The sequence below is a fragment of the Macrobrachium nipponense genome, chromosome 7 (assembly GCF_015104395.2).
Source record: "Macrobrachium nipponense isolate FS-2020 chromosome 7, ASM1510439v2, whole genome shotgun sequence".
Lineage (NCBI taxonomy): Eukaryota > Metazoa > Arthropoda > Malacostraca > Decapoda > Palaemonidae > Macrobrachium > Macrobrachium nipponense.
The window spans coordinates 82,501,683-82,529,138 of record NC_061109.1 but is presented as its reverse complement, the minus strand read 5'-3'; the positions used below and the strand labels follow the sequence as shown (position 1 = coordinate 82,529,138).

General features: G+C 39.2%; 1 protein-coding gene across 18 annotated transcripts in view; it reads right to left on the bottom strand.

Moving 5' to 3' along the window:
* The window catches only part of LOC135217044 (CUGBP Elav-like family member 2), a 354,797-nt gene that overhangs the window by 15,730 nt on the left and 311,611 nt on the right, over positions 1 to 27,456 (bottom strand). For 8 of the 18 annotated variants that reach the window (XM_064252653.1, XM_064252656.1, XM_064252651.1 and 5 more), the window contains 3 exons: positions 25,866 to 26,003; positions 23,160 to 23,267; positions 18,557 to 18,586 (listed from right to left, as the gene is read on the bottom strand). The exons of 1 other annotated variant lie outside the window; for it this stretch is intronic. In XM_064252653.1, coding sequence (XP_064108723.1) covers positions 18,557 to 18,586; positions 23,160 to 23,267; positions 25,866 to 26,003 — 276 coding nt within the window. The remainder of the gene's footprint in view (positions 1 to 18,556; positions 18,587 to 23,159; positions 23,268 to 25,865; positions 26,004 to 27,456) is intronic. 9 more of the 18 variants (XM_064252662.1, XM_064252663.1, XM_064252665.1 and 6 more) reach the window with 7 other exon arrangements.

Genomic DNA, 27,456 nt, shown 5'->3' with positions numbered 1-27,456 from the left:
AAAAAGGTTATGGAATTTGGCGAAAGGTGTCAGAGAACATTTGGTTGTGGATGCCGTCAGGGCCATCACATATGGAAGATAATGTGAAGTTGATTGGGTTCCTTTCTACTTTGTGCTTTGTGTTTGTGAACTGGGAGGGGTGATGGTCTCCTGTACTGATCTAACTAGAATAATGACCTAGTATGTTGGCTATTTCTAATGTGTTTTTTAACTGTTAGGGGAGATGTTCTCTTATACTGATGTAACTAAAATATTGCCCTATGTTGGCTAGTACTTCTATTGTGTCAGCAATAAAATTATTTGCTTAGCACTGGGGCTTTGTGAGGTGGGTGTGTTCCTGATATTTTGTGTGTACCCCTCTAGACAACTGAGGAGGAAGTTAAAGAGGAGAAATGGCATTTTCCACTAGTGATTTGTGAAGTATGTGTTAAGCATTCAGTAAGGCTGTGCCTCTGTTGAAAATTATACAGTCAGTGAGGTTGTTGTAATAGAATTGGTTTTGCAGGCTGGTTAAGGAAAGTTTCTTAACCCTCTTACGCCGAAGCCCTAAAAATCAAAACCTCTCCCGTATGCCGGGCCCAGTTTGGAGTGAGCGCGGAGGCGGAAAAAATAATTTTTTCAAAAAATCACAGCACACTTAGTTTTGAAGATTAAGAGTTAATTTTTTATTCCTTTTTTTGTCATTGCCTGAAGTTTAGTATGCAACTATCAGAAATGAAAAATAATATCATTATCATATGTAAATAATGCGATATATGGTAGCAAAAAAAAAAAATTCATACATAATTGTATTCAAATCACGCTGTGCAAAAAACGGTCAAAGCTAACGAGTTACTTTTTTTTCGTTGTATTGTACACTAAATTGCAATCATTTTGATATATAATACATTGTAAAACAATAAAAGCAACACCGGAAAAATATTATCACAAAATGATGTATGAATTCGTAACGCGTTGACGTAAAAAAAGGTTTTTTTCAAAATTCACCGTAAATCTAAATATTGTTCTAGAGACTTCCAATTTGTTTCAAAATGAAGACAAATGATTGAATATTACGATACTGTAAGAGTTTTAGATTAGAATTGCAGATTTCGACCATTTCGGACGAGTTAAAGTTGACCGAATGTCGAAATGTTTATATATATATTTTTTTATATGCACATATTTTGAAGATGGGAAAAGCTACAACCTTCAATTATTTTTTATTGTATTCTTCATGAATTTGCACACATTTTGATATATGAAACTCTATAAAATGGCTAAAATGAAAAGGAGCAAATATTAGGATAATGCGATGTACGCATTTCGGAGACTTGCGGCCTAGAATCGGCGCGCGAAGGGAAGTAAATATATTATTCAAAAATTCACCATAAATCACAATATTGTTCTAGAGACTTTAAATTTGTTTAAAATTAAGATAAATGACTGAATATTACTAGGCCGTAAGATTTTTAGCTTACAATTGCGTTTTTCAACTATTTCGGTAGAGTCAAATTTGACCGAACGTGGTTTTTTTTCTATTTATCGTGATTTACATGCAAATATTTCAAAAAAAGAGAAAAGCTACAACCTTCAATAATTTTTAGTTGTATTCTACATGAAATTGCACACATTTTCATATATAAAACTTTATGTAACAGCTAATTTTAAATGGTGCAAACATTTCGACAATCGCACACAAAAAATTCCTATTTTTCTGGGCTCAGCTCGTGTCGGCCTATGAAAGTATCCTTAATATCATTCTTTCTAGGTAAAATTAGCCTAAAATTACCAGAGAAAAACAAAATTAAGAAAATGTCAGTAAAACTGACTCGCTCACTCTTAAAAAGAAGTGTCGGTATGATATAGGGGCGAGTGTGGAACACTACCACGAGACAAACACCAAATAGAACTTCCCTATCAGAATCCCCCCAAGAGAGAGCTGATACCAACGGGCGATGCAGCCTCTACTACTACTACTAGAGGACGCCACGGACTGCAGCGCCCCTAGCGGACATCCTTAAATTTTAGCGCCAGCGACAAGTCGCCATTTTCTTGTGCTCGTGCTTTTCTTGCGTATTATCCGCATCTGCATCATGGAACGCTCTGCAATCGCCACGGCTAAGTTAAGTAACTCATAAGTAACATTTTAATGTATTTTTGTCTTCCGGGTGCCAGTATTTTCCTTTTTATAGGTCATATACTGTTCCTCGGTTGTCTCGTGGCGGCCATGCCGCCTCGTAAGAATTCCCGGTCCTCCATACTGGGACTTCTTATGCTTATGGGCTTACTTTTTTCACATTCATTGTTTACATCGAGTTTTAGCTAGTTCAGCCCTCCTACCATTCTCTTAGCTTGGTATTTAGGGCTCTTATTATTATTTTTCGGCCCAGCATCCCGGCTCTTGCTCTACATCGGCTATCGCTGGCTTCGAGTAGGCTTCTGTTTCTCGGAACAGTCTGCCTCCTCCTGGGCTCTTTCTCTTTTACTAAAAGTGTCTCTTCCCCCTTTTCGATGTATATTATTTAGGGTGTTAGGCTAGCCTAGGTGCTTGTTCCACATGTTGGTACAGCTTGGTTCACGTGGCCCTACCACGGTTGTGTTGCTCGCGGCCTAGGCCACTTGCGGTCACGTGTCCTCTAGCACCTTACCCTACCCCTTCCCTCCCTCTCTGACGTAGGGAGGAGCTGGGGGACCCCTTGGTTGTCATTACAACCTCATCGCCTTCTCTCACACTCTCGGAGGTGACCGGGGGGTTCCGCCAGCAGGGGGTTTAGGGCGACCACTATGAGGTACCGGGTCTCCATACGGGTAGTCGGAGAGGCGGGGAGGAGTAGGCCATCCCTCCCCCCTTTCCTCGCTCCCGCCGTGTTTCGCCGGGACCTCCCTCCCCCCCGCCCCATTGCTCAGCCACCTCTCTTACGATACGAAAGGAGCCTTTCGTCGCAGCCGGGGCCCCCTTTGGTTATAGAATTTGGCTCCGCTAGCGGGCAGGGTGGGCGCTATGGTTGGTCGCTGCTTGCCTACTATATCCTTATATCTCTCCCCCGCTACCGGAAGGGAGCTTATCCTTACCTACTGCACTCTTTACTAGTAGACGGGGTAGAGAGAAGGACGTTTTCAATGTTGTTTTTAATTTTGTTTGACTTTTAATGGATATAACCTACCCTATTATATGAATATTTTACAATGAATGGTGTCTTATTATATTCATTTTATCAACCATCCCCGCCATTGTCCGTCGTGGTTTCCATTACCACCACTCCTAGTTGGTTGATTCTTGTGCCTCCGCCATTGGCGGAGCCATAGCCTATCTTCCAACCTGGTTACCACACGTATTTTTAGCAGGGCTCTGGTTTTATCTAACTTTATCTGCTCCGGCACCAGCGGAGTATATGTTAGGCTGTAAGTGTTTACTCTGTACTCATGTACATTTCCACTTACAGGCTACCAACTGGCCCAGGTCCCGGCCTGTAATGCGACGCTGTATGACCCCTGTGGACATGACGAGTGCAGGTCTCACGCCCCGTGTGCCACGAGACGATCGTCTGGCACCCCGAGGCCTGCGCTATATGCTACGACCTGGGTCGCCTCAGCTGGGAGATGGGGTATGTCCATTATAAGGTTACTTATGATTTTACTAAACACTTCTAGTTCGTAAGTCTGTTAACCCTGTCCGCAATTGGTAGCTAATCCCACCTTTCTTTCAGGCTAGCGGTGTGAGGGAAGTCGCTCTCGCCACCCTGAAAGCGTGGGTGGGCGGCTTTGGAAAAAACGCCGCCAAGGGCCAGCCCTATATATTAGACAGGAACTTGGCCATCCAGATCTTTCCTGCGGGCAAGTCGACGGGCTACGTCGACCCCTTGGCCGCCGCCCCAGTGATAGCCTCCATCCAGCAAGAACTCCAGCAATCGTTTGGGGTCGTAGCCTCCCAGGAGTCAGTTCCGGACGTCGCTGCCCTGGACCTGAACCTCGAGCCGATGGCGGTAGTAAGTGAGGATTTGTTGGTTGAGGTAGGTTTGTCGGGCGCCCAAGGTCTTTCCTTGGGCGCTCCTGGATCTTCTCCTGTTCTTCTTCTGCCTCTTTCCAAGGCTTTCCGGGATCCGAGATCCCTAGCCGCCCTCCCGCTCTCTCTGTACCTCCTAAGGAGAAGGGAAAGAGAGAACCGAAGACCCTATCCAAGACGACTTCTAGGAAGTCGTCTTCGTCTTCTTCGGCCAGGAAGTCGTCGACTTCATACGCCGATGCGGTGAAGGCTAAACCGAGCTCTTCCCAGTCGAAGAGCTCCAGAAGCAAGGCTTCGAAGGAGAAGGCTCGCGCTACCACCGAGTCGCTGCCCTCTCCCGCCTCCGCTGCCCCCTCTCCGGCTATGCCGGCAGGGGTGGCAAGCACCAGCTCCTCCGTTCCCTCTTCTGTCTCACCAGGAATGATGGAACAGGTAGGAGCGATGGTAGGTTCTCAAATTTCGGCATGGGGAACACGTTTTGAGCAGATGTTCGCACAATTGTCGAACAGTTTGTCTCAAACTGGACAGACTGTCCAGGACCTCTCTAATAGGATGAGAGAGAATGAGGACCGAGTAGCTGGGCTATCTCAGGCTCCTCCCCCAGTCTCCCCTGCATCTAGCACGGGGATTCTCCAACTTCCGCCTTACGACTCCTTACCAGCTTTCTCTATGGAGAATCCATGGAGAGTAGCGGCCTACGCTCCTTTCAAGGACGGGATGATTTCGATCCCGGAGTTTGGTACTCGAAGGATTGAGGACTTCGAGTTCTATCCTCCGGGCCTGTCGCAGCCTTTCATGGGGTATGCTAGGCTGACGCCAACAGCTCTTACGAGAGAGGATAAGATCTCGAAGGAGTCGGTTCTCTACAGTAGAGATCACGCACAACGAGAATGGGTTCACTGCCTTGAGGGACCTGGGAGTTGTACTAACACTAGACATCCAGGCCTACAAGAGTCCCTTCACTATTTTCGCAACGGAAGAGGAGGTCTCTCTTCCGTTCGCCACGAAATTTGGTGGAGAAGGCTCTTCAGGCAGTCCTCAAGGATGAGCCCATTCCACAGTTGAAGGAGTCGGAGTCTACCTCTCCACTCTTCCCCGCCTTCGGAGAGTTATGGGAAAACCTGCCAGCTACATTCACGCTGGGTAAACTCAAGCCGGACTGCGCCATGGACCAGTTCGGTGAGAATTACCTAGGCTGCCGGATTCCCTAATCCAGGCAGAGTTTCGATGCGCGAACTAGGTTTGGCAGGTCCCTTAACTCTCTTATCGTTACGGAAAATGGCTGCTACTTCATACGCTAACGAACGCTGTTCAAGATTCTGGCGAAATCACAGTTTCAGACGGTTCTGTTAGACGCTTTTGACTTCTTCCAAGCCAGGAGGAACTGCCGGAAGCATGTCCTTCAAGAGTGCACTATCAGGCACGAGCCTAATAGACTCTTGGCTGCGAGCATGTGGGGAGCGGATCTCTTCCCAGAGTCCGCAGTGAACGAAGTCCACCACGAAGCTGCTAGACTCAACCAGAGCCTTAGAGCTAGGTGGGGTATTTCCTCTAAGAGGAAACAGGAATCCGTTCCCACTGCTGGCAAGAAAACCAAAGAAGGCTGGTAAGAGGTTCCAGCCATATAAAAAACTCCAGCATCAGCAGCAGTTTTGTGCAGGCAGTCCCAGTTACCCAACAGGGACAACCTGCCACATCTAAACAGACCCAGCCTTTCCTCCTGGTGCCCCAGCAATCGCAACCTTCTACTTCCTACGCTATCTCGCCTGCCTTTAACCCTGCTTATGAGGCTCAAGGCTACTCTCAACCGAGGGGTAGGGCGAGAGGTTACTTTCGTCATCGTGGCGCAGGAAGGGGCACAAGGAGTAAGCAGTTCAGAGGAGGGCGTGGTGGCCAACCCGCCCATCAGCAATGAGGCTCCCCAGGTAGGAGGGAGGCTGTTCCTCTTCCGCCACAGGTGGGGGTTCAGCAATTGGGCACAGAGCATAGTGTCCAAAGGATTAGGCTGGAGTTGGATCAAGGATCCTCCCCCAATCAAATCATTTCATCAGATACCGTCAAAGGAATTGATAGATTACGCGGAAGAACTCCTTCAGAAAGGAGCTATTGCGAGAGTCAAACATCTAAAATTTCAAGGGCGCTTATTCAGCGTGCCAAAGAAAGGCTCAACAAAAAGAAGGGTAATCTTAGACTTGTCAAAGCTAAACTCTTTCATTCGCTGCGACAAGTTCAAGATGCTTACCCTCTCTCAAGTAAGGACCCTACTTCCGCGTGGAGCCGTCACATGCTCCATCGATCTTACAGACGCATACTATCATATCCCTATAGCCAGGCACTTCCGCCCATTCCTAGGATTCAGGCTAGGAAATCAGACATTCTCATTCAAAGTGATGCCCTTCGGTCTGAATGTAGCCCCCAGGGTATTCACAAAGATAGCAGAAGTGGTTGTACAACAATTGAGAGCTCAGGGAATCATGGTAGCGGCATACCTCGACGATTGGTTGATCTGGGCGCCAACAGTCGAGGGATGTCTCGAAGCTACCAAAAAGGTAGTTCACTTTCTGGAACATCTGGGGTTCCAGATAAACAAAACGAAATCCAGACTTACCCCGGAATCTCGTTTTCAGTGGCTAGGAATCCAATGGGATTTGTCTTCCCACAATCTATCAAATTCCAGGGGCCAAACGGAAGGAAATAGCAAAATCTGTCAGGCAATTCCTCAAATGCAAACAGACATCAAGAAGAAACCAGGAGAGAATCCTAGGGTCTCTTCAGTTTGCTTCGGTAACAGATATCCTTCTGAAAGCAAGGCTGAAAGATATAAATCGAATTTGGCGGTCAAGAGCAAACTCCAAATATCGAGACAAGTTGTCAGTAATTCCTCAGATCCTCCGCAACCAACTACGGCCTTGGTCAAAAGTAAAGAACTTAGCCAAGAAGGTTCCCCTTCAATATCCCCTCCCAGTGTTAACCATTCACACGGATGCTTCCCTGTCCGGGTGGGGGGGATACTCCCAGTTCAAACAGGTTCAGGGGACTTGGTCAGTTCAATTTCGCCAGCTCCACATAAACGTGTTGGAAGCAATGGCAGTATTTCTTACTCTGAAGAGACTGCTTCCCCCGAAGAAGTCTCATCTAAGGCTAGTTTTGGACAGTGCAGTAGTAGTTCACTGCATCAACAGAGGAGGGTCCAAATCCAAGCATGTGAACCATGTCATGATAGCCATCTTTGCATTAGCAAACAAACACAAATGGCACCTGTCTGCCACTCATCTGGCAGGAGTAAGAAATGTGATAGCAGACGCCCTGTCCCGGTCAGTTCCTCTGGAATCAGAGTGGTCTCTGGACGTCGGGTCATTCCAGTGGGTAAGCCGGAGAGTCTCAGGTCTCCAGGTGGATCTCTTCGCCTCACAAGCGAACCACAAGCTCCCTTGCTATGTGGCCCCCAACCTGGACCCTCTGGCTTATGCCACGGACGCCCTGTCGTTGGATTGGAATCAGTGGAGGAGAATTTATGTTTTTCCTCCAGTGAATCTACTCTTGAGGTCCTGGACAAACTAAGGTCCTTCAAAGGGATAGTACTCTGATTGCACCGGATTGGCCCAAGAGCAACTGGTATCCTCGTTCTTTTGGAATTTGGGTCTCCGACCTCAACGGATCCCCAATCCCAAACTGTCACAATCAGTACAAATGAGGACTGTGTTCGCTTCCTCAAGAACTCTCCAGACCCTAACTTTATGGATTTCATGAAGTTTGCGGCTAATAAAGATGCTGACATTGATCCACAGAACATTCTCTTCCTAGAATCAGATAAGAGAGAGTCAACCATTAGACAATATGACTCAGCTGTTAAAAAATTAGCATCTTTCCTGAGAGAATCGAACACCACAACCATGACAGTTAATTTGGCTATATCCTTTTTCAGATCCTTGTTTGAAAAAGGTTTAGCAGCTAGCACGATTACCACTCACAAATCGGCTTTGAAGAAAATCTTTCAAGTAGGTTTTCAGATAGATTTGACTGAATCTTATTTCACATCTATCCCTAAAGCCTGTGCTAGACTTAGACCTTCTCAGAGGCCTACTACAGTGTCATGGTTCTTAAATGATGTCCTCAAACTAGCTTCAGATACTGACAACTCATCTTGTACGTTCATTATGCTCCTGAGGAAGACATTATTCTTACTAAGCCTAGCCTCAGGAGCTAGAATTTCAGAACTGTCGGCTCTATCCAGGGACGCGGGTCATGTGGAGTTCCTCCCATCAGGAGAAGTTCTACTTGCCCCGGATCGTAGCTTTTTAGCCAAAAATGAAGATCCTCTTGCAAGGTGGGCCCCTTGGAAGGTGATCCCACTTCCACAGGATCCTTCTCTCTGCCCAGTATCAACCCTTAGAGCCTTTCTTTCTCGTACTTCTTCTAGATCCTCAGGTGCTCTCTTTATGAGAGAAAAAGGTGGTACTTTATCAGTTAAAGGTATTAGACAGCAAATCCTTTACTTCATTAAACAAGCCAACCCTGAGTCATTCCCAAAAGCACATGATATCAGGGGAGTAGCCACCTCAATTAATTATTTCCAACATATGAACTTTGAGGATCTTAAGAAGTATACTGGATGGAAATCCCCTCCCCGACAGTCTTTAAACGGCATTATTTAAAGTCCTTGGAATCTTTAAAGTTTTCAGCAGTAGCAGCGGGAAACATAGTTTCCCCTGATACTGTTTAGTAGTTGTAGTATTGATCCAGGTCTCCTTTCTACCTACTTCAACCAACATGCCTCAACCTATCGTCAGGCTACTCAACATCATAGCCTTAGCCGTTGTATCACATAGTGGATTGTCCCTTATTTTTTTGCTAGGGACAACCACCCTTGTACTGATATGTATTTCAGTGTTCCTACCCTTATTTTTTTGCTAGGGTAGGACACAATATGTTTGTATATTCAACAATTGGGTTTGTGATGAGCTTCAGTCACAATGTGTTTGTATATACTTGAATTAATTATGTTTATGATGGATTTGAGTGTACCTATCCTTATTTTTATGCTAGGATAGGACACATGTATGTATATATTTGTAATCATATTCTACTTAAGTAAATCCCAAGTTTTCCTTATTTTACATGCATATCTGTAATTTTTAATTATCTACCATTTAAGTACTTTAAGTTTACTAACATTCTGTTATTTATTATTAGAATAAGTTAGTTTAAGTGCTTAATTTGTATGCTGTATTTGATTTACTTATATTATATCCATCATTTTAAACTGTTTTTCATTATTTCCTTTTCCATCTTGTCTGTTTCTCTGGTACTCTTTCATAGGCCGACACGAGCTGAGCCCAGAAAAGGGATTTTGACGAAGGAAATCTATTTCTGGGTGATTGGCTCGTGTCGCCCTATGAAACCCATCCCCTTTTTAGGTTTGTTTTCCCCCCCTTGCAGGACAAGATGTATTTATGTTTATTTAAGGATGTCCGCTAGGGGCGCTGCAGTCCGTGGCGTCCTCTAGTAGTAGTAGTAGAGGCTGCATCGCCCGTTGGTATCAGCTCTCTCTTGGGGGGATTCTGATAGGGAAGTTCTATTTGGTGTTTGTCTCGTGGTAGTGTTCCACACTCGCCCCTATATCATACCGACACTTCTTTTTAAGAGTGAGCGAGTCAGTTTTACTGGCATTTTCTTAATTTTGTTTTTCTCTGGTAATTTTAGGCTAATTTTACCTAGAAAGAATGATATTAAGGATACTTTCATAGGGCGACACGAGCCAATCACCCAGAAATAGATTTTTCCTTCGTCAAAATCCCTTTTTTCGGAAGAGTTGCCGCGCGGACGTAAGGAAAATGTTTTTTTTTTTTTTCATAAATTCACTATAAATCGAAATATTGTGCTAGAGAAGGTAAATGATTGAATATTACTATAATATAAGAGTTTTAGCTTACAATTGCGTTTTTCGACCATTTCGGTAGAGTCAAAGTTGACCGAAAGTTGAAATTTTTGCACTTAACGTTATTTATATGTAAATATTTCAAAAATGATAAAAGCTACAACCATGGGTTGTTTTTAGTTGTATTGTGCATAAAATTGCGCACATTTCCATATATAAAACTTTATGTAACGGCAAATTTAAAATGGTGCAAACATTAGGACAATCGCACGAAAAAATTTATCGGAAGAGTTACTGCGCGAACGTAAGAAAAAAGTTTTTTCATAAATTCACTATAAATCGAAATATTGTGCTAGAGACGTCCAATTTGTTCCAAAATGAAGGCAAATGACTGAATATTACTATAATATAAGAGTTTTAGCTTACAATTGCGTTTCTCGACCATTTCGGTATAGTCAAAGTTGGCCAAAGGTTGAAATTTTTTCACTTATCGTTATTAATATGAAAATATTTCAAAACTGATAAAAGCTACAATCATGAGCATTTTTTTGTTGTATTTTACATGAAATTGCTCACATTTTCATATATAATACTTTATGTAAAGGATAATTTAAAATGGTGCAAAAATTATGTCAAAGTGACGAAATAATTTCCGAGATGTGTCACTGATACTTTTTAGTGCGATAAGAAAGAAATTAACGCTTGCGCGCCTGCGTAGCGATTGTAAACAAAACAACGCCTTGATCCGTGAACTCCCAGCATCCCCCAAGGCGCGTGATTCAAAAGTTTTCGGCTGGTAGGCCTATAAGTATTTTTCCGCGAATTTTAAAAAAAACTTTTTTGAGTCGATGTATGATACGTCCATTCGGCATACGGGAGACATTTTGACTCGACGTTTAATACGTCCATTTGGCGTAAGAGGGTTAAGAGGCATAGTACTTTAGGTTTGATACTGTGAGAGGAGATATCTGTGGGATCGAATCCTTGAATGCCCCACTTGAGTACAGATGTTAAAAGGAATGAGATATACAAAGTGTATGATAGAGTCGGTATGGTTGAGGTAGGGTTGTTAGATGGGGATGGGCAAGTGTCTGTAATACTATGGGTGAGTCACCCGTACGAGGGAAGTCTAAAGGTGAGGAGGGCTAGGAAGAGAGACTTGTCGGTACATCCTGGTGGTAAAGCAAGGTCAAGGAGACAGGTGGAGATTATGTGGAAGTTGGCAGTGGAATAATGATGGCGAGAAGGTACACAGATGTATAAAATGTAGGTAATTGTGGTGATACTCTTAAAATATCTCTCTCTCTCTCTCTCTCTCTCTCTCTCTCTCTCTCTCTCTTTTGTCCTACCAGTTCTTTGTAGTGGAGTCAGAAGGTTTTTCAGCATTCTTTAGCCTTCCATTTATTGGTATCTACAGTATGCAACAGGATGTACCCCCTTGCACTAACCTTTTTCCAGCAAGTTTACAACAAACACCTTTCACTGAAAATTTTCACTGAAAATGTCCCATTACATATCCATTTCAGCCATCTTATGTTTACTAGTCATTTTCCCAAGTCACATCTGTCATGTTTCTAAGCTTTTAGTTCTCTATGTCTCTTTCAGTTGTGTTTTTTACACAATCAAAATCCTGCCATACACATAACCTGATATAATTAGCATACAGTTGAGTGGAACACAAATGTTCCTTTCATTTTCTCCTTCCAAACCTTAACCTCACAGCTTTCCATTCAAGTTTCTTAGCTGCCTCCTTAGATCCTACAGTACAATATTTGCTTCCATAAATTTAAGGCAAAACATTTCTTTGTGATTATCTCTTCTAATTTTGCTATGTATTGTCCTTCCTATTTGTGCTTGGCTACAGACTTCTCCTGTAGTCTCTACCTTGAATATGGTGAATTTCAAGTTTCCTAAGCATCACTCAGTAAGGTACACTATGATACACGTATTCCAATCTTGCTCACACCTAAAAGCCCATTCATGTGTTCTGGTTATTTTAGATGTTCTATCACACAATTTATTGAGTATAACCAATAAACTTTCTGATAACAAAGGAAAACAAATTCCCTCAAAACTGTCAAAGCATTAAAAATAAGTAGGTTCAGACTAAATAAACAATTCTTGAAAACTAAACTATACTGCATAGGTTATTGAGAGTAAACACTACAGTCATGCTTGGATGGATAAGCTTTTATAGCATTCACACAAGCAATGCTGAGGATAACAAATGCAAGATATCATTGTTACTCTATTTATATATATAAAAAAAAGCAATCGGGCAAGAACTTTCCGAGGCTTGCATATTATTTCAATCAAGGGACTATCAAATTAACAATTCAATAGAAATAGTAGAGTTTGTCCGCCAAAAATTCCAATTAGGTAGTCGGGACAACTTTCAGAGGCTTGCATATTATTTTACTTATAGGAATATCAAATTAACAGTTGTAATATAAATACATAAACAGTGCAATAACAGGATACTGAATAGTTACAAGTGATTGTTAAACGGACTCTGGAATCTTTCCTATCCGATGTAAATTTAACGGCAGTTTGCGGGTGGGAAAAAAATCTTCTTTCGTATTCAAATATTTCGTTTATTTTTCTGTTAGTTGTGTATACGTACTCCCAAACCTGCTAATAACATAGGCTTCGCCTTACAACATTACAACATTATAGGACAGTACTTAAAAATATATGAGAATTTAACAGATTTCCTTGTGGGGTGCAACTATGGCCAGTAGTCTGTCTATTAATTGCATCAGATAAAAATAATCTACTACCATGCTTCCCAAAGTCATGTTAAATTTTTTTAATTATCTTACTAGTACACCCATACTCATGCTTTTCTTCCTTCACCTACATAGCAATTTGACAATTAACATTTTTAAAATTTTAAATTGACAATTTTTTGTCATAATGATTTTTTTAAATACAAACCTATTATTTTCCCATTTGTGCAAATACCCAGACAGTAACCTTTCTGGAGAAGAAAAAGATCTACTGTTTACTGATTGCTAATACTTCAAGTCTTTCAATTTCAGGTACAAATCGGGTTAATCTAGTGTACTTTTGTCATAATTCATGAATTAGCTATGAAAGGAAGGTGTGAGGTCAGAACTTACGCCTACTAACTTGTAAGTACCGATGAGTTAGTGATGAAAAAAAAAAAAAAAAAATTTTTTTTTGGGGGGAAGTTAAATATAATTTTACATATGCAACTTACAAAGTGTAATTACATAGCTATAGTTTCACCATCTGATGGTAACTAGAATTTTTTTAATTTTTGGAAGTGCTAGTATTTTGTTTTAACTATGCTATTACCATTGCCCACTACTGGGGGAGAGAGAGCCAACTCAGCACGGAATTCAGTTGTTTCTGCTGGCTAATACTGTAAGAATTGATTGGCAGCAGCCATTTTTGGATTTGTAGACCTTCCTGGTTGACTTTCTTGTCGATTTGGTGAGGTACTCTTACATCTTGGTAGATAATTGGGCAAATATTAAGATAGTTAGGACCTTATTTTACCGCTTTGACCTACAATCTAGACTGCGGCTTTAAACTTTGTTTTCTTAAGTATTTCAGCAAGGTCCGATACGAATTCTCAAAGTAGTACATACTAGGCATTGCAGTGTAAGGACAACATCCTCCCACTATAACACCTTGCTAAATTCTATTGTACATCATCGTTTACAGTATATATCAGCCTTTCTGCCAATATATAATTCATGTATGAACAACAATTGTACCCATAGATATCCTTGTATATATATGTACTTTGCAAGAAAACATAAATCCTTCTGGCCCAGACCCAGTTTCTTCTGTTCAGGTAGGATACTATATATCTGTCCACAGCCTTCTTTATAGCCTGTGTTTACCTGTAATGAATTATCAGTACCCAGTTATCCGTCTTATTCTCTGGAGAACTGGTGACCTCCTGGAGTGACGGTAACACAACGGTTTAGGCCCAGCCTTTAAAGGACTGATTACGGCTGCTCACCTTCAGAGAACCTTTAGCGGACAATACAGCACCACAGTTTAGGTCTCGGAAAGCCCCATTCTGAGGATGACACCGATGTCATTAACAGACCCATCATGACATATCTTCCAGGTGTGTTTTGGTGTTTTTCGAGTGGTTTCGTCCGTTCTGTAAGCGAGACAAGCCAAGAGATGGGTAGCTGGGTGCTGGTCAGCACACACAAAATCAGGCACCAGTCCAGAAACATCCAATCGATGTCGTGGCCTCCTTTGCCTTAACCGGAGGATGCTAGATACATTCTCGACCCGCCGAACCTGCGGGCCTCGTTGTTTCACTCCCCCTTATAATATGGGATTTTGGGTTTGGCAGGAATGGCATCCTTCTGCCATCAATTCCCTTATGGGGGATTTCATTGTTCTCCCATGTTTCTTCCTACTTGGGTACCCTCCTGTATGAAGTATATTCTGACGTAGTGGAATACTGCTCTCACCAAACTGAGAGGAGATTACAGGAGTCAAGACTTCTCTGGTTGTATGCACAACTGGGAGCATGACATTTTTGGGTGGCATTCAGCTCCAGTCAGTTGACAGGGACTACTTCCCACAAGTGTTTTGTTAGTACAAAAAGTGATGTATTCCTCAAGGAACAAATAAAAATTGTTAAAAGTGACATTTTTCCAGGGTATACAAACTGAAGCCTTTTCATAGTCTAACCCACCTCAGCTGTTCTGCATGGTCCTTGTGGTTGAAGGAAAAGTGCCCAGAGGAATTGCAAATACGTATCATTCGATAGGGCTAAGTTCCTATGCCTAGTTTTGTGTATCCCCGAATGAAACAGTGTGATGTCCTCCCAGGGGAGTTATAAACTTATCACATACCTTGATGTCCTTCCAGAGGCGTTATAAACTAATCTCATACTTCACCCTACTCCATAATCAAAAAATGAGGAAGAGAGAGGGTGGGCGGGTTGATAGAAAAAATTCACTGTTACTCTTTGCTGAGATTTTGTTGGTCATATGGACAATCTTCAGAGAATACTCTTGACCAAGGAATTTTTGTCCAAGGGCTAGTAAGGCACTTGGATAGAGTCCTAGAAAGCATGAAAACTAAGGATAACACAACTGAGTACCAAAAGCCATGGTCATCAAACTGAAAACTAGTTTGGCAGGAGGTAAGTCTCAGCAAGGGTGAAAGAGTGCTTGACCTGCTGAACTGGGACGTTGACTGGAAGTTCTCCAGTCACAAAAGCCAGCAGCACTGGATGCCACTTGATTCTCAGCCTCAAGGAGTGGCCTGGGTCAAGAGTGAGGTGAAAGAGATTAAAAAGCCGAAATCATAGGCCTTCATTGTTCCCAGAATAATATGCAGAATATAACTTCCATAATTACTTAAAAGGGAATATGACAGGGAACAGAATACAGTACTATTGAGTTAAGTTTGACATACAAACTAATAGATAAAACATACGGAAAAATCCCAGCCTGAACTGGACTTGCCAAACTGACCCCATCTGCAGGGCTAGGCTGCTAGTGCGATAGCTTGATAGCTACTGACAGACAGCCTAAAAGCATATCAAACTATCCACTTATACATCTGGAAATGCAGCCAAAGCAGCCAAACAAGAGAGCGCAAGTTGCTCAGCAAGGTACTCCTACAGTTGTACTGAACAATAGCATTGGGAGGCAGCATTTCCCATGCTTTCGGCCCTGTAGCATAAAAAAGTAAGAAAACCTTAGAGTTCTGAAAGACTAATATAAGTACATTTCTCAGAACTGTTAAAGCAATATGTTGTTCTCTATTGTGCAAACTTTAGCCATACCAATCTTTAAAGACTACATAGGATGTACTCTTTAACAATTAGGGTTCAGAGAACCAAATCCTGTCCCAGTGACCCCTTCACTCAAGAGAGGCACCAGTAAAAATTGCGCTTTTTCTCCACTGTCTCTGTAAATCCTGCAGGCATGGCTTAAAATGGGGAAGATATGATAATCAAGACAAGCAACCCTCTGAAATGTGGCAGCTGAAATAATAGCATAGTTACATAGTATACTGTACAGTAACTTTTCCCATCTTTCCTTTTCCTTCCTATCAGCCATATAGTTGATGGAGGCAAGAAGGGCTGGTAACCTGCTATGAATTTAAGGAAGTTAACTTTACAGCCCAAGAACCCAAAGGCTTACCACATCCAAAGGTTTAGTTACAGATCTCTTCTCAGTCATTAAGGGCTGAAAATATACAGGGCGGTGGAACAGGAAACATAGTACCTAGTCCCACTCCTCTTACCTAACATTTATCTGAGGTCTCTCTTTCCCTTAAGGAAAAAGAAAGTGTTTGGCAAGAATGATGGGGAGAACAAATTTAATTCTTTCCTATCCCTAGTTTGTCTGACTGTCCTTTATGTATGGTACCAAATAGACAATAATCATTGTTTCTGTTGTGGAAAGGGCCAAGATTGATACCACTATGGCATCTTGCACAGTTGTTAAAGATTGCATGATAACAGGAACTCCCTGATCCATAAATTGTTGAGTTTATTTGATCCAAAACACCACAAGCAGAGTGCAACATCAGTTAGGACAACTGCTTTGCCTTGTGAGTAAAATTCAAGACTCTTACAATAAGTTCATGACTGAATGGGGAAAACATTGTTATTTTTAAGGCTCAACAATCTTTGCACTAACATGACTATAGGGATATAGAAAAGAAGAAAGAACCCACAAAAGTATATTCCCTAGGGCAAGAAGCAGCTGGCTTCCAACAGAAAGGTTGATTCAGTAGCTGTGAGGAAAACAAGGAGAGAGATATAAGCCATGCAACCTGAAATCTTGGTTCACCAACCTGTGGTAGAAAATTCATTTACTTCCTTTACTTTCTCGTCAGTGGTGTTTGAAAGAAGCTGTGTACATTCTGAGAAATTTTGCAGATGTTTTGAACCAACATATTTTACTAATTCTCCTGAATGCAGGAAAGTTTAGTGACCTGTTTTGACTGATCTTCCTGAAACCAACTTGTTTGTGTGGGTCATCTCACAAGGCGTAATCGAAGTACTACAATATCTTGTGTGTAACATCACAGAGAATCACTGCACAAACATCCTGTATGTCTTAGGCTTGCTATGTACTCACTGATTTGAGTATGACAACTACCCCACCTTTCTGGGAAAACATATGCTAAAGAGGCTGCTCTAGCTCTATAGTGAGAAAAGCCACTATCATGTCAAAGACTACCCAAGTCTGAGTGTAACATAATCGTATGCAAACCAACTCCGACCCCCTAATACTCGAGATACTAAACAATGTATATTGAAGGGAAGAAGTGGCCTGCTTAGAAAGGCAGGCCAATGTGCATGTATGAGATTCATGGTTACTAAACACTCCCACCCTCAAGAGACTAAATGAAATATGATTCACAACATCCACAGACGTTCTTAGGTTCTGTAGTAGCAAGCTGTTCTTGAAGCAAAATGAGGAGAGGGGGAGGGGAGGGGTTCACTCAAGTCTCCTACCTCCTTCCCGATCTCATTCCATACCAGATATACTTCCCACTGAAGAAGGCAGATAAGAGCTAGGGGTTTCGTTGTTTAGACAGAAATCAGACTGAGAACGCCATCCCTCGGCTCCAATAAGTACCTGACTGTAACTGAGTAAGAAGACTGAGAGGAAAATAGGAATGTACATGCCTCTCTTGTAGGCCCACAAAAAGTTGAAGAAGAGACCAAAGGAGACCACTCCCTTAAACATGAGTGCTCGGGTTGCAACTGCTCCAGAGAGCGCACATACTGAGCAGTGAGGTGTTGGTTACCCTCTATGTCCCCCCACCCCAATGGAAAGTGAGAGAAATAAACCTGTCCTGTTGCTAGAACGCATGCATACGCAGAGTGAACAGGATGCACAAGCCTACCCCTTCTACAACTCCTCATAAAAACCAAGATTACGTCCCAGGGAGCCAGAGGGCACATGCATAGCATGACATGCCTAACAGATAAAAGGTTGGTGACCCCAGGAACATTCCAGGCACAAATACGAGCATACTGTAGATGAGACTAATGGGGTTGTGATGAAACAATTAAAGAACTGGGCACAATGCCCAAGGTTAAACCATCTTACCAAGAGAGTAATATTTGAGAAAATTATTAAAAATTAATATATATATGTATATTTCTTACTGATGTTTTACTATCACTATAATACCTTACAAGGGAACAGATTTTTCAGTTCTGAATTCTCTAGATAGTGGATAGAGGATACATAAAAGTCAAATATCATAGACTACATATATGCAAAATACTGAATCACATGAAAAAAAAAGCCGCCAGGTCTGCTTTGAGAAATACCTTGTTGTGAGCAAAAGATTTTTACAGAATAAATATCAAATAAGAGAACTGCTGAGCTGGATTTATCAGTATATACATCATCCTAAAAGGGCATACTGGGCACTAAACCTTTTAAATAAGTACTGAGTACTCAAGAAATTTACCATCCATTAGCAAAACTATACAATTCATTACATGAACTTGAAAAAAGGAAGATACAGAGGCTACAAAAGTGTGTGCATTTTGCTAAAATGTATATTAAAATTAAAATGTTCAAATTCAAGGAATGAAATAAAATATTTTCTACAAACTCCAGCTCCATCAGTTTTCTCTGTGTCTTTATAATACTTTATTACAACTGCATGCTGTCCACTATGTATTACTGAAAAAAACAGCATGCACTTACCACTGGTAGATGATGTGAGCCCTGTCAGCACTGCAACAAAACCCCCAAGCATAACCACATTAGTTTAGCACCAAAACTACTTAACTTAATAATAAATAAACAAGCAGTTCAAACAGATGAAAAACAGAACTTCCACAAACAAAATTTCCACAACAAAATACAGTAAAAAAAAAATTGGTTGGAGCTTGATATTGTCATTAAAACCTTTAAACATAAACCCCATTTGCATATGAGCACTAATAATAAACAATTAATGCAAACAAATGTTCAGCATAATTATCTTAATTAATTCCCTGAACCAGAATCTAGTACACCTCTACACAACATAAAGCAACTGTATCTTACAACTTTCTCTTACCTAAAAATTATAAGCACTTGATTCTTATTATCCTAATTTTGCATTCAAACTACAGTCATTCTCATACAGCAAATGCACTCCTCTTACCACCTGATCATTCACAAGAAAAGCAAAACTGCAGTGGTTACGTCAATCCCACTTTATGGCTCTCCTTTGCCAATAAACATTGAACTTCGCAAATCTCCTAATCTACACTGAATACCTACAATAGCCTTTAAAGAGTTAAAAGCAATCAATTTCTCTTAAAATGTAAAATAACTTTTTGTATCATTACGATGACCATCACTTAATAAACCTGAGGAGAATTGGTTGGGATGAAGGATAATCATTGAGATAACCTATCTTGTCTTCTAAATGCATAAATTAAATGTGTTGTTTTACAAGATGTCCACCTACATCTCATGACAGCTAAAATAAGGGTCCCCAGCAATTTTTTATTTGCACAAGATAAGGATCCCAAATAACTGTGCGTAGTACATTAATGACCTTTTAATTTTATAAAAAAAAGTTTTATAAAAAAAATACTTGAAAAAGGGACATTACAACGAAAATGTTATTATAAATGCAGAAACTATTTAGTATGCACATTTCATTGTCTAAAACCCCCTACATTAGACAATAGTCCCAGCAGAAACTGTTCTACTAAATTAATACTATGTAATACTTGAATCTCAATTACGGCTTATTCAAAAGTTTTCATCTAAACATTATTCTTATATACTACAAGACCAGGTTCTGAAAAGGACTTCAATCCTAAACTTGTGCTATATATTCCACAATAAAATAAACTGAAATACAAACTCTTAGTGTGCCTTTACATTACTCTGCATAGCACTTTGAAATAGTACATACAATTAAAGAATCATAACTACCCTATCAAGAGTTCTTATACTTACGTACATATTATTAATTTACTTTGAGTATACTGTACACATAGTTTACTATACGTAACCGATAACATTAAAAACATCATGCTGTCTCTTATGGAAAGATTAATAAATGACCCCTAAAAATTATGTTTGTTAAAAGAAAAAAATAAATCTGCATTAATGAATGAGCTTCCAGGGGATTTAATATCAGTAAAAATCACAACCTGGATACTGTACATTAACCACTTCTGTCATCATGTATGTTCCTAAAGGCACGTCTTCTTTGCTCTACATACCTTTTGAGAAACTTGGCTATAGTATAGTGTACGTATAGTGTTTTTACTTTGCATGGAACCGAGTGGTTATTCAGCAACGGGACCAACGGCTTTACGTGACTTCCGAACCACGTCGAGAGTGAACTTCCATCACCAGAAATACACATCTCTCACCCTCAATGGAATGGCCGAGAATCGAACCTGCGACCACCGAGGTGGGACACCAACACCATACCAACCACGCCACTGAGGCACTGAAACTTGGTTATGATTCATATTTCTTAGGTGCTGGTGCTCCACTTTCCACAATACTCCTACCCTTAAACTTTGGCGTTACTGGCTTTAATTACTTTGTTTAATGATGTTACCCACTAAAAATGGCTAATCACACTAAAGCCTGGTTAAACAAGAGTAAAAGTACAGTACTACTATAAAGTTTTTGAGGGATAGGGTTTCAGAATTATTTCTACCTTCAAAGTTAGGCTAATCATAATAAGCTACTGTACTAAATAATGTCAATTACTCTGTAAGCTCTAGCAAGGCTGCCCTATAAACGTGCACTGTTTGTGTGATATGGTACCATGACTGAAAATGTCTCTAGAAGAAGTTATTATGAGGTATCTGATGAAAGAAGGCATTTCTCATATTGGATGTTAAAACCTTGCAAACTGACATTGTTTTTTGAAAGAGAATCTCGAGACAACTGGTGAACTGAAGTGTTATCTCATAACACTGTGTTATTAATCTTGTTTGAAATTCATGAGATCCACGCACACAGGAAAATTAACCAATTTTATGTTCAACTACACATTTAACAGGTAAGCAGAATTCCTGAGACACAGTTTGTAAAGAGCCTTGGAAATCATTACCGTAATAACAGGGGAAATACATACAAGACCTTCAATTTCTTATTGTCACCTGTGAATATCAATCTCATTGCCTGGGAGTCTAGAAAAGGGCAGATGCAAGCTGGCAGATTAAGTGCAATATTTAGCAAAATAAGTTATCCGCAAGCCACCAGCCTCCCTAAGCAAACAGGAAGACTAGGTGTTGGGTCATGGAAGTAACAAAGCAGGAAACCAATTCCTACAATGGGCACCACACGTTGTGGGGTATACAGTAAATAAATCATTCCTCAGAGATCTAGTAACAGAATAAAAAGAAAAGGCTCATTCATGATCCATAAAACTAAACCATACTTAATATCAGTTTGTATATCTAAACACCCTAATCATAAACTATTACAAATAATTAAGGATTAACCATATGAAATGTTTAATGAAACACATCCCCTTATTATGCTGGTAGAGAAATAGGAAGTACTGTATACACATATATAATCAATACTGACAAATCCTCAATAAAAAAAAAGGCAACACTTGGATGCGTGAGGATTAGCATATGTAATCAGCCATAAAACCATATCCTCTCCAACCTACTCCTCCCCAGAAACAATCAATAGATTGGGAGAGAGTTGAATAGGTAAGCCCTAAATAAAATGAGCGAACCTAACATACGTATGATTGAGGAATAATCACAACAGGAGGATTGGCTCCCATAAAAACTAAAGTACCTAATGCACCAACTACAGAGGCAAACTCATCTGTGGTGCAATGAAGTGTAAGCTTAAGATCTAAAATTAAATTAGCCATAAGGTCAAATAAACAATTGACAAAACATGCAAAACTCACTACAGAAAAGAAGAAAGTGAGCCCAACAAGTCTAATTTGTGGTGAACCAAGACTAAACAAAATAACTCTATGGCCAATGAAAAAATTACCAAATTAGCTCAGAAACCCTTATGCTCTTAACTCTCAATATTCTTTCCCTAGTACTGTACTCAATTAGCCACTGAAAAAATTACCCAAAAGATATAATATCGAAGATGTCTACTATGTCAAAGCATTAGCTGTACAATTTAGTTTAACTAGACCACTAAGCTAAAATTCTCAACTCACTCTCTCTCTCTCTCTCTCTGTGTATGTGAGAGAGAGAAAATGAATTCAATACTGTACTCGGTAAAGATCACTTGCAGATTTGGGCTTCAAAATGTGTTTTGGGTCCAACTGCAGATGGACTTATTATCACAATAAATTGTAGGCTTAAAAATATTATGAACTTCAAATGTAAACCCTTAAGAGACCACATGGCACATACATGCAAGTTAAAAATGTTACCAGTACAGGATTTCCAAAATTCAAGTATAAAGCATAAGTACGGGTTACTTATGAAACAACATGAAAGGCTTATCTAAATATTATCACAAACTTTTGTCTCTCTTGACAACTAAAGAAAATACTAAATACTACTGTAAACTATATTTAACTGTAAATGCTTGTGAAACTGTATATATTACCATTCAAACACTAAACCTTCAACACTATTATATATAATGTTATTATATCTTAAACACTATTATTTATAGTACATATAATGTAAGTAGTACATGTCAAAACTAGAAAAACCGTTACTATACCCTGACCATACGTAATGGGTCAAGATATCATTAATGAAATTGAAATTAGTGTCTGTATCTATCCTAGATTCTGGGATTCCCCTATTCCCAGGAACATTACTTGAAGATTTTGAGCCTTATGAATTATAAGTCCCTACATTACTTTCAAGTTTGAATAATTTGCAATAATGCAGTAATTCATCCACACGTAAAGACTAAAAAGCTACCTAGGTAAGTCACTGAATATGGTTCAACAACATCAAGGATTTCCACAATTCTTTCCAGTCACATCTATTGAACTCTACCTCATCTTCTAAAATGTCTACCAAATTAAACAGCTGTAACAATCGTCAGTAGTTATTTTCTGAAAATATAGTTTAGCAAACCTTCTATTACACGTATACAGTAATCATAATTCAGAATAAAATCTGATTTTCTGTCCATAGTTCAAACCCACAGGGACCCTTCAGAGGGAGATGTAGTGCATAACAATAGCTAAGCTCAGATATGCAGCTCTAAATTCATCATCATAACTATTCAACACTGAACTGACGCTTTCAGAGTTCTATGTAATTTAGTGAAATACTGCAAAGTAAAAAGGTAATAATTTCTCTACAAACTGTCAAATATCTATCTACAAACTTACCAATATAGTACTCTTCTGGGATCTTGCTGTCATGTAAAATTTTACTTTCCTCCAGGCAACATCTACTTAATCCTGCATCAACCACCACCGGCTTAAGAAACATTTCTGCTGAATCCAAAAGTACTTCATTGTCATAAATCAATCAAAAGATAGTGCAAGGAGCATTCTTTATCATGGCTCTACTTAAACTGGATAGTGCACTTTAACAACTCAAGTCCCTTGATGTACTTTTTGTACTTTTTTCTATAAATTTTTATATCTATAGATTCTAATTCACTTTTGTACCACTGGTCACCTGAAACTACTTATTAATGGTAAACAACCCAAAGTGCTTCAAATTTCCCAGTTTATTCCACTAACATGCCCTATCCAAGATCTACTCAAGTTCCCCTAGCTGCGACTGCAAGCATACCTCTTTGGTTCTATAAAACCTATGTTTCTTACACTACATACAGTATATGATAATACCAAAACTGTTCCCCTTTTCTTACAATAACCCACATATACTGTCTTACTAACATGTTCTCATTAAAACAAAATCACACCACTGAATGCAAGGTGAACCCTACAATACTGATGGCCATTAAGGAATTTTACGATTACCACATACGATTTCTGACTAATGGGTATATAATAAAATTACAACATGCAGACTTTCCTCATACTCTATACGAGTCATACATATCTAGGCAAAATGTGTTGTACTGATATTTGAATGCAGTGTAGTAGAATATGAACAACATTATAAAATTCCACAGCACAACAAAATTTAACAGACCCACAAACCCATTAAAGCTATCCGTAGTACTGTAATATAGTATTATGTTATTATCATGTTATAAGTAAAAAATTATAACTACAATTATTCAAACCCCACATTAAAAAAAATATTTAATGGTGTACAGTATAATAGTAGCTGCATTGCTAATCATCCAAGCCTTTCTTTTTTAAAATGCTAATTTACAACCTTCTTTGTACCCAGACTCAAAATTTCAACTGCAACCTAATCAATCAAGTATTTAAATAAAAATGTGGTTTACAAGTTTTGAAATACCCAAACTGAAATGCTATGATCAAACTAAATCTAGAACTTAGTCTAAATCAACATTTTAATACTATAGCAAAAATTGAGTTGGCTTTCATATGTAAACTCTAAATGCCCCACACTCATTTAAAAGTAAAATACCAAAGCATAAACCAACAGAAATGTTTCTAATCACCACATCCACATGTATCTTACCACACACTAATATACACATTACTTATTACCTCTGCCTACTTATGTCAATTTCTGAGCCTGCAAAATGTAAATTACAACACTAATGGTGCACAGCACTGGTGAGCCATATAATTCAACAGCACACAAAAAATCTAAAGAAAAAAAACACACAAGCATGCCAAAAAAACACACCCCAACATGCAAGCAGCATATCATCAAGTTAATGATTAGCACAATTATCAATCAATCTGTAAGCATAAAACCAACAACAAAATATGACCCACTTTAAATAGAATAATAATCGCAATAACAATGACATATATTCACTGGATGAAGGGCCTTAAATTTATAAGTCAAGTAACATACAACAAATAAAGGATATGTCATAATTGATTGTGTAATGCTTTAACCTCTTTCATTTTACTCTGAACAGGATCATTTTTGCATAAACAAAAACACTTCAGAGAAGAATCCCGATGAAACAGTGCACTGTAGATATGTAAGATTTCTGTGTTGGTGCAAGTGTGATCAAATAGTTAAGAAAACCCTATATTTTACTGTATACAATACACTGATCTTAAAGGAATGGAAGGTCCATAGTTATGATATGAAAGACATGAAATGTAAAATGCACGAACTGACTACACAGCTCTGTACGTAAAGAAGTTGTGCATGGGACAAGAATTTAATGAAGACTACTAAACTTCACAGAATGAACTCCAAAGATAATTACATGCATTATTAAATTTTAACAATGTTCCCTCTTTTTTTTCTTTTGTAACTCAGTTCACGTTAAAATGTCACATGAAAGCAATGCAAAAATCAGTACATGACAGGCTATAATTTTTTCCTGAAAGATAACTATGTACTGACTATCCTGCAGAAGTTTTAAAACCTGATAAATGCTGAATGATCTTGCTCTACCTGACCATCCTGAAAACAGAAATTTTCTTTAAGCCTAAAGACAGATCCAGTAGTGCAATTTAACTTCAGTTTATAACTATGCAAAATTTGAATATAATTTACTGCTTATTCTGTGCTGATTATGTGAGCAGAAAAACCTGATGGTTGTACTGAACCTATGTTTACTGGAACATGTATAAAAATTACAAGCTAGGACATATTTTGCAATACATACTGTTTTATAAGTTTCTGTATAATTATACTTTAGAAGAGGTCGCCAAAAATCATTTGAAAGATCAGACAGCATTAAGTTTATCATTCACCACAGAAGAAACTTGTTTTACTGCCACAGATGATACACCACAAAATTCAAATACATAGAGAGAAAATAATAAAAATTTGATAAAAACAAGGTTTCATCCTAATGTCTTGTCATAGTCACTATTAATGTCAAAGGATATGTCGTTTGTATCTGAACAACATAACCAAGTTTCTAAGAGTTAATGGAAATGGCACTGGAAGGATTTAGTGATGATGTGCATAATGATGATGATGATGAGGTGGTCTCCTACTGAGAGTGATACCTGGGTCGGTGAGAGTGAAGGGAGAGCTGGGAGAGGTAGGGAGTGTGATACCTGGCTGGGTGAGAGCCTGAAGTCCCGTTGAGCTGCCACCTGTCATGGCTGCCAGTGTTGCTAGGTTCTGCACGTTCATACCCAACCCTGTGCGTAGACACACGACATAAACACAAGTTAGTACTGGATTTTGATATGGACACAAACTGAAATACGCAGATACTACTGGAGCAAAGAAACCACTACATGATATGCACAGGTGCAATGATAAGCATTTGTTGGCTTTAATCATGATCCAGGGTAGAATTATAATTACACATTAAAGATTTCCAAAGTACCCAAACATCTAACCACTCAAGCATTATGATGACAACACACGTGAACATTACTACTATTACTATAAGCTTTAAATGTACGTATGTATTTACTTTAGCAAAATAGCAAGGTTAACTATCACTAACCATAATAATAAGGTTAACCACCACTAACTACTCGTGCTAATACTAAGACAAATGATTGAATGGGAAATCACTTAAGATATTAAAACATGGTTATGTTTGTAATCACAAGACATCTTCACTAGAGAATCAATATGTAAATAGTTCAGTGATATATCACAACACAGTTGAATATATCTCAACAGGATAATGAAAGATACAAATTAAACAAAATACCAACACTTAACCCATAAATACTACCAATATTGAACAAAGGTGTTTTTAGTTTTCCAGTCTGCACTTGATTTTTATTTTGCAACTGAAACATTCTCCTAACTATCACTGATTCCTATGTAATTAATAGTGATATAGCCAAAAAGTTTTTAACGAAGTAAAAATGTATTTTAACCAGGGTTAGCTTGATTAATCACATCTTTACAATTCATAGTTATTGTACTTGTGTGGATTAAAAGGTAACACTGGTACAGTGAAAGTAAAACTTCATACACAAACTTGCCTATTGGTATAAAACATTATAACAACATTTTCACATGATACAGTTTAGTATATGCTAGGATTTCCAATTTAGGCTAATATTTTAACCAATGAATTGTCTTGATATCTGTCAGATTATTTGCTAACAAGTACAGCCTATTATGTTTGGGTACCCTATTACTAATTTTAACCTTTTAAATATGATACAAATAACTTCAAGTTAATGTCTTTTTATTCTCAGGTTGTATCAAAATGAACTGCATTTCCCCTCAAGTTAAGAGGCTTTTTGGTGCCCAGAAAATTAAAAAACTAACAGCAAAGACATGGAGTAGATTCTATAGTGGAGAGGATAGTAAATTAGTGTTCTATCTTGTATGGAAATTTCATTACACACACCACAACTAGGCCTCCCTCTATTGGAATCCAACTGAGCTTGTGCCAAAAATATTTATATTAAAGGAAACTTGTACTACAACACTTCTGATACTAACAGACATTATTCATGAGAAAAAGCATCAGAGATAAAAAGAATAACTATGAGATGAAACCTGATATCCTCTTGGGAAGACAATCACACATCAAGAAAACTACAATACTTAGCAGTACAGTATGATAATTGCATAATCCAATGAATAATTCCTATAGGGGCAAAACAGTTACATAGTCAG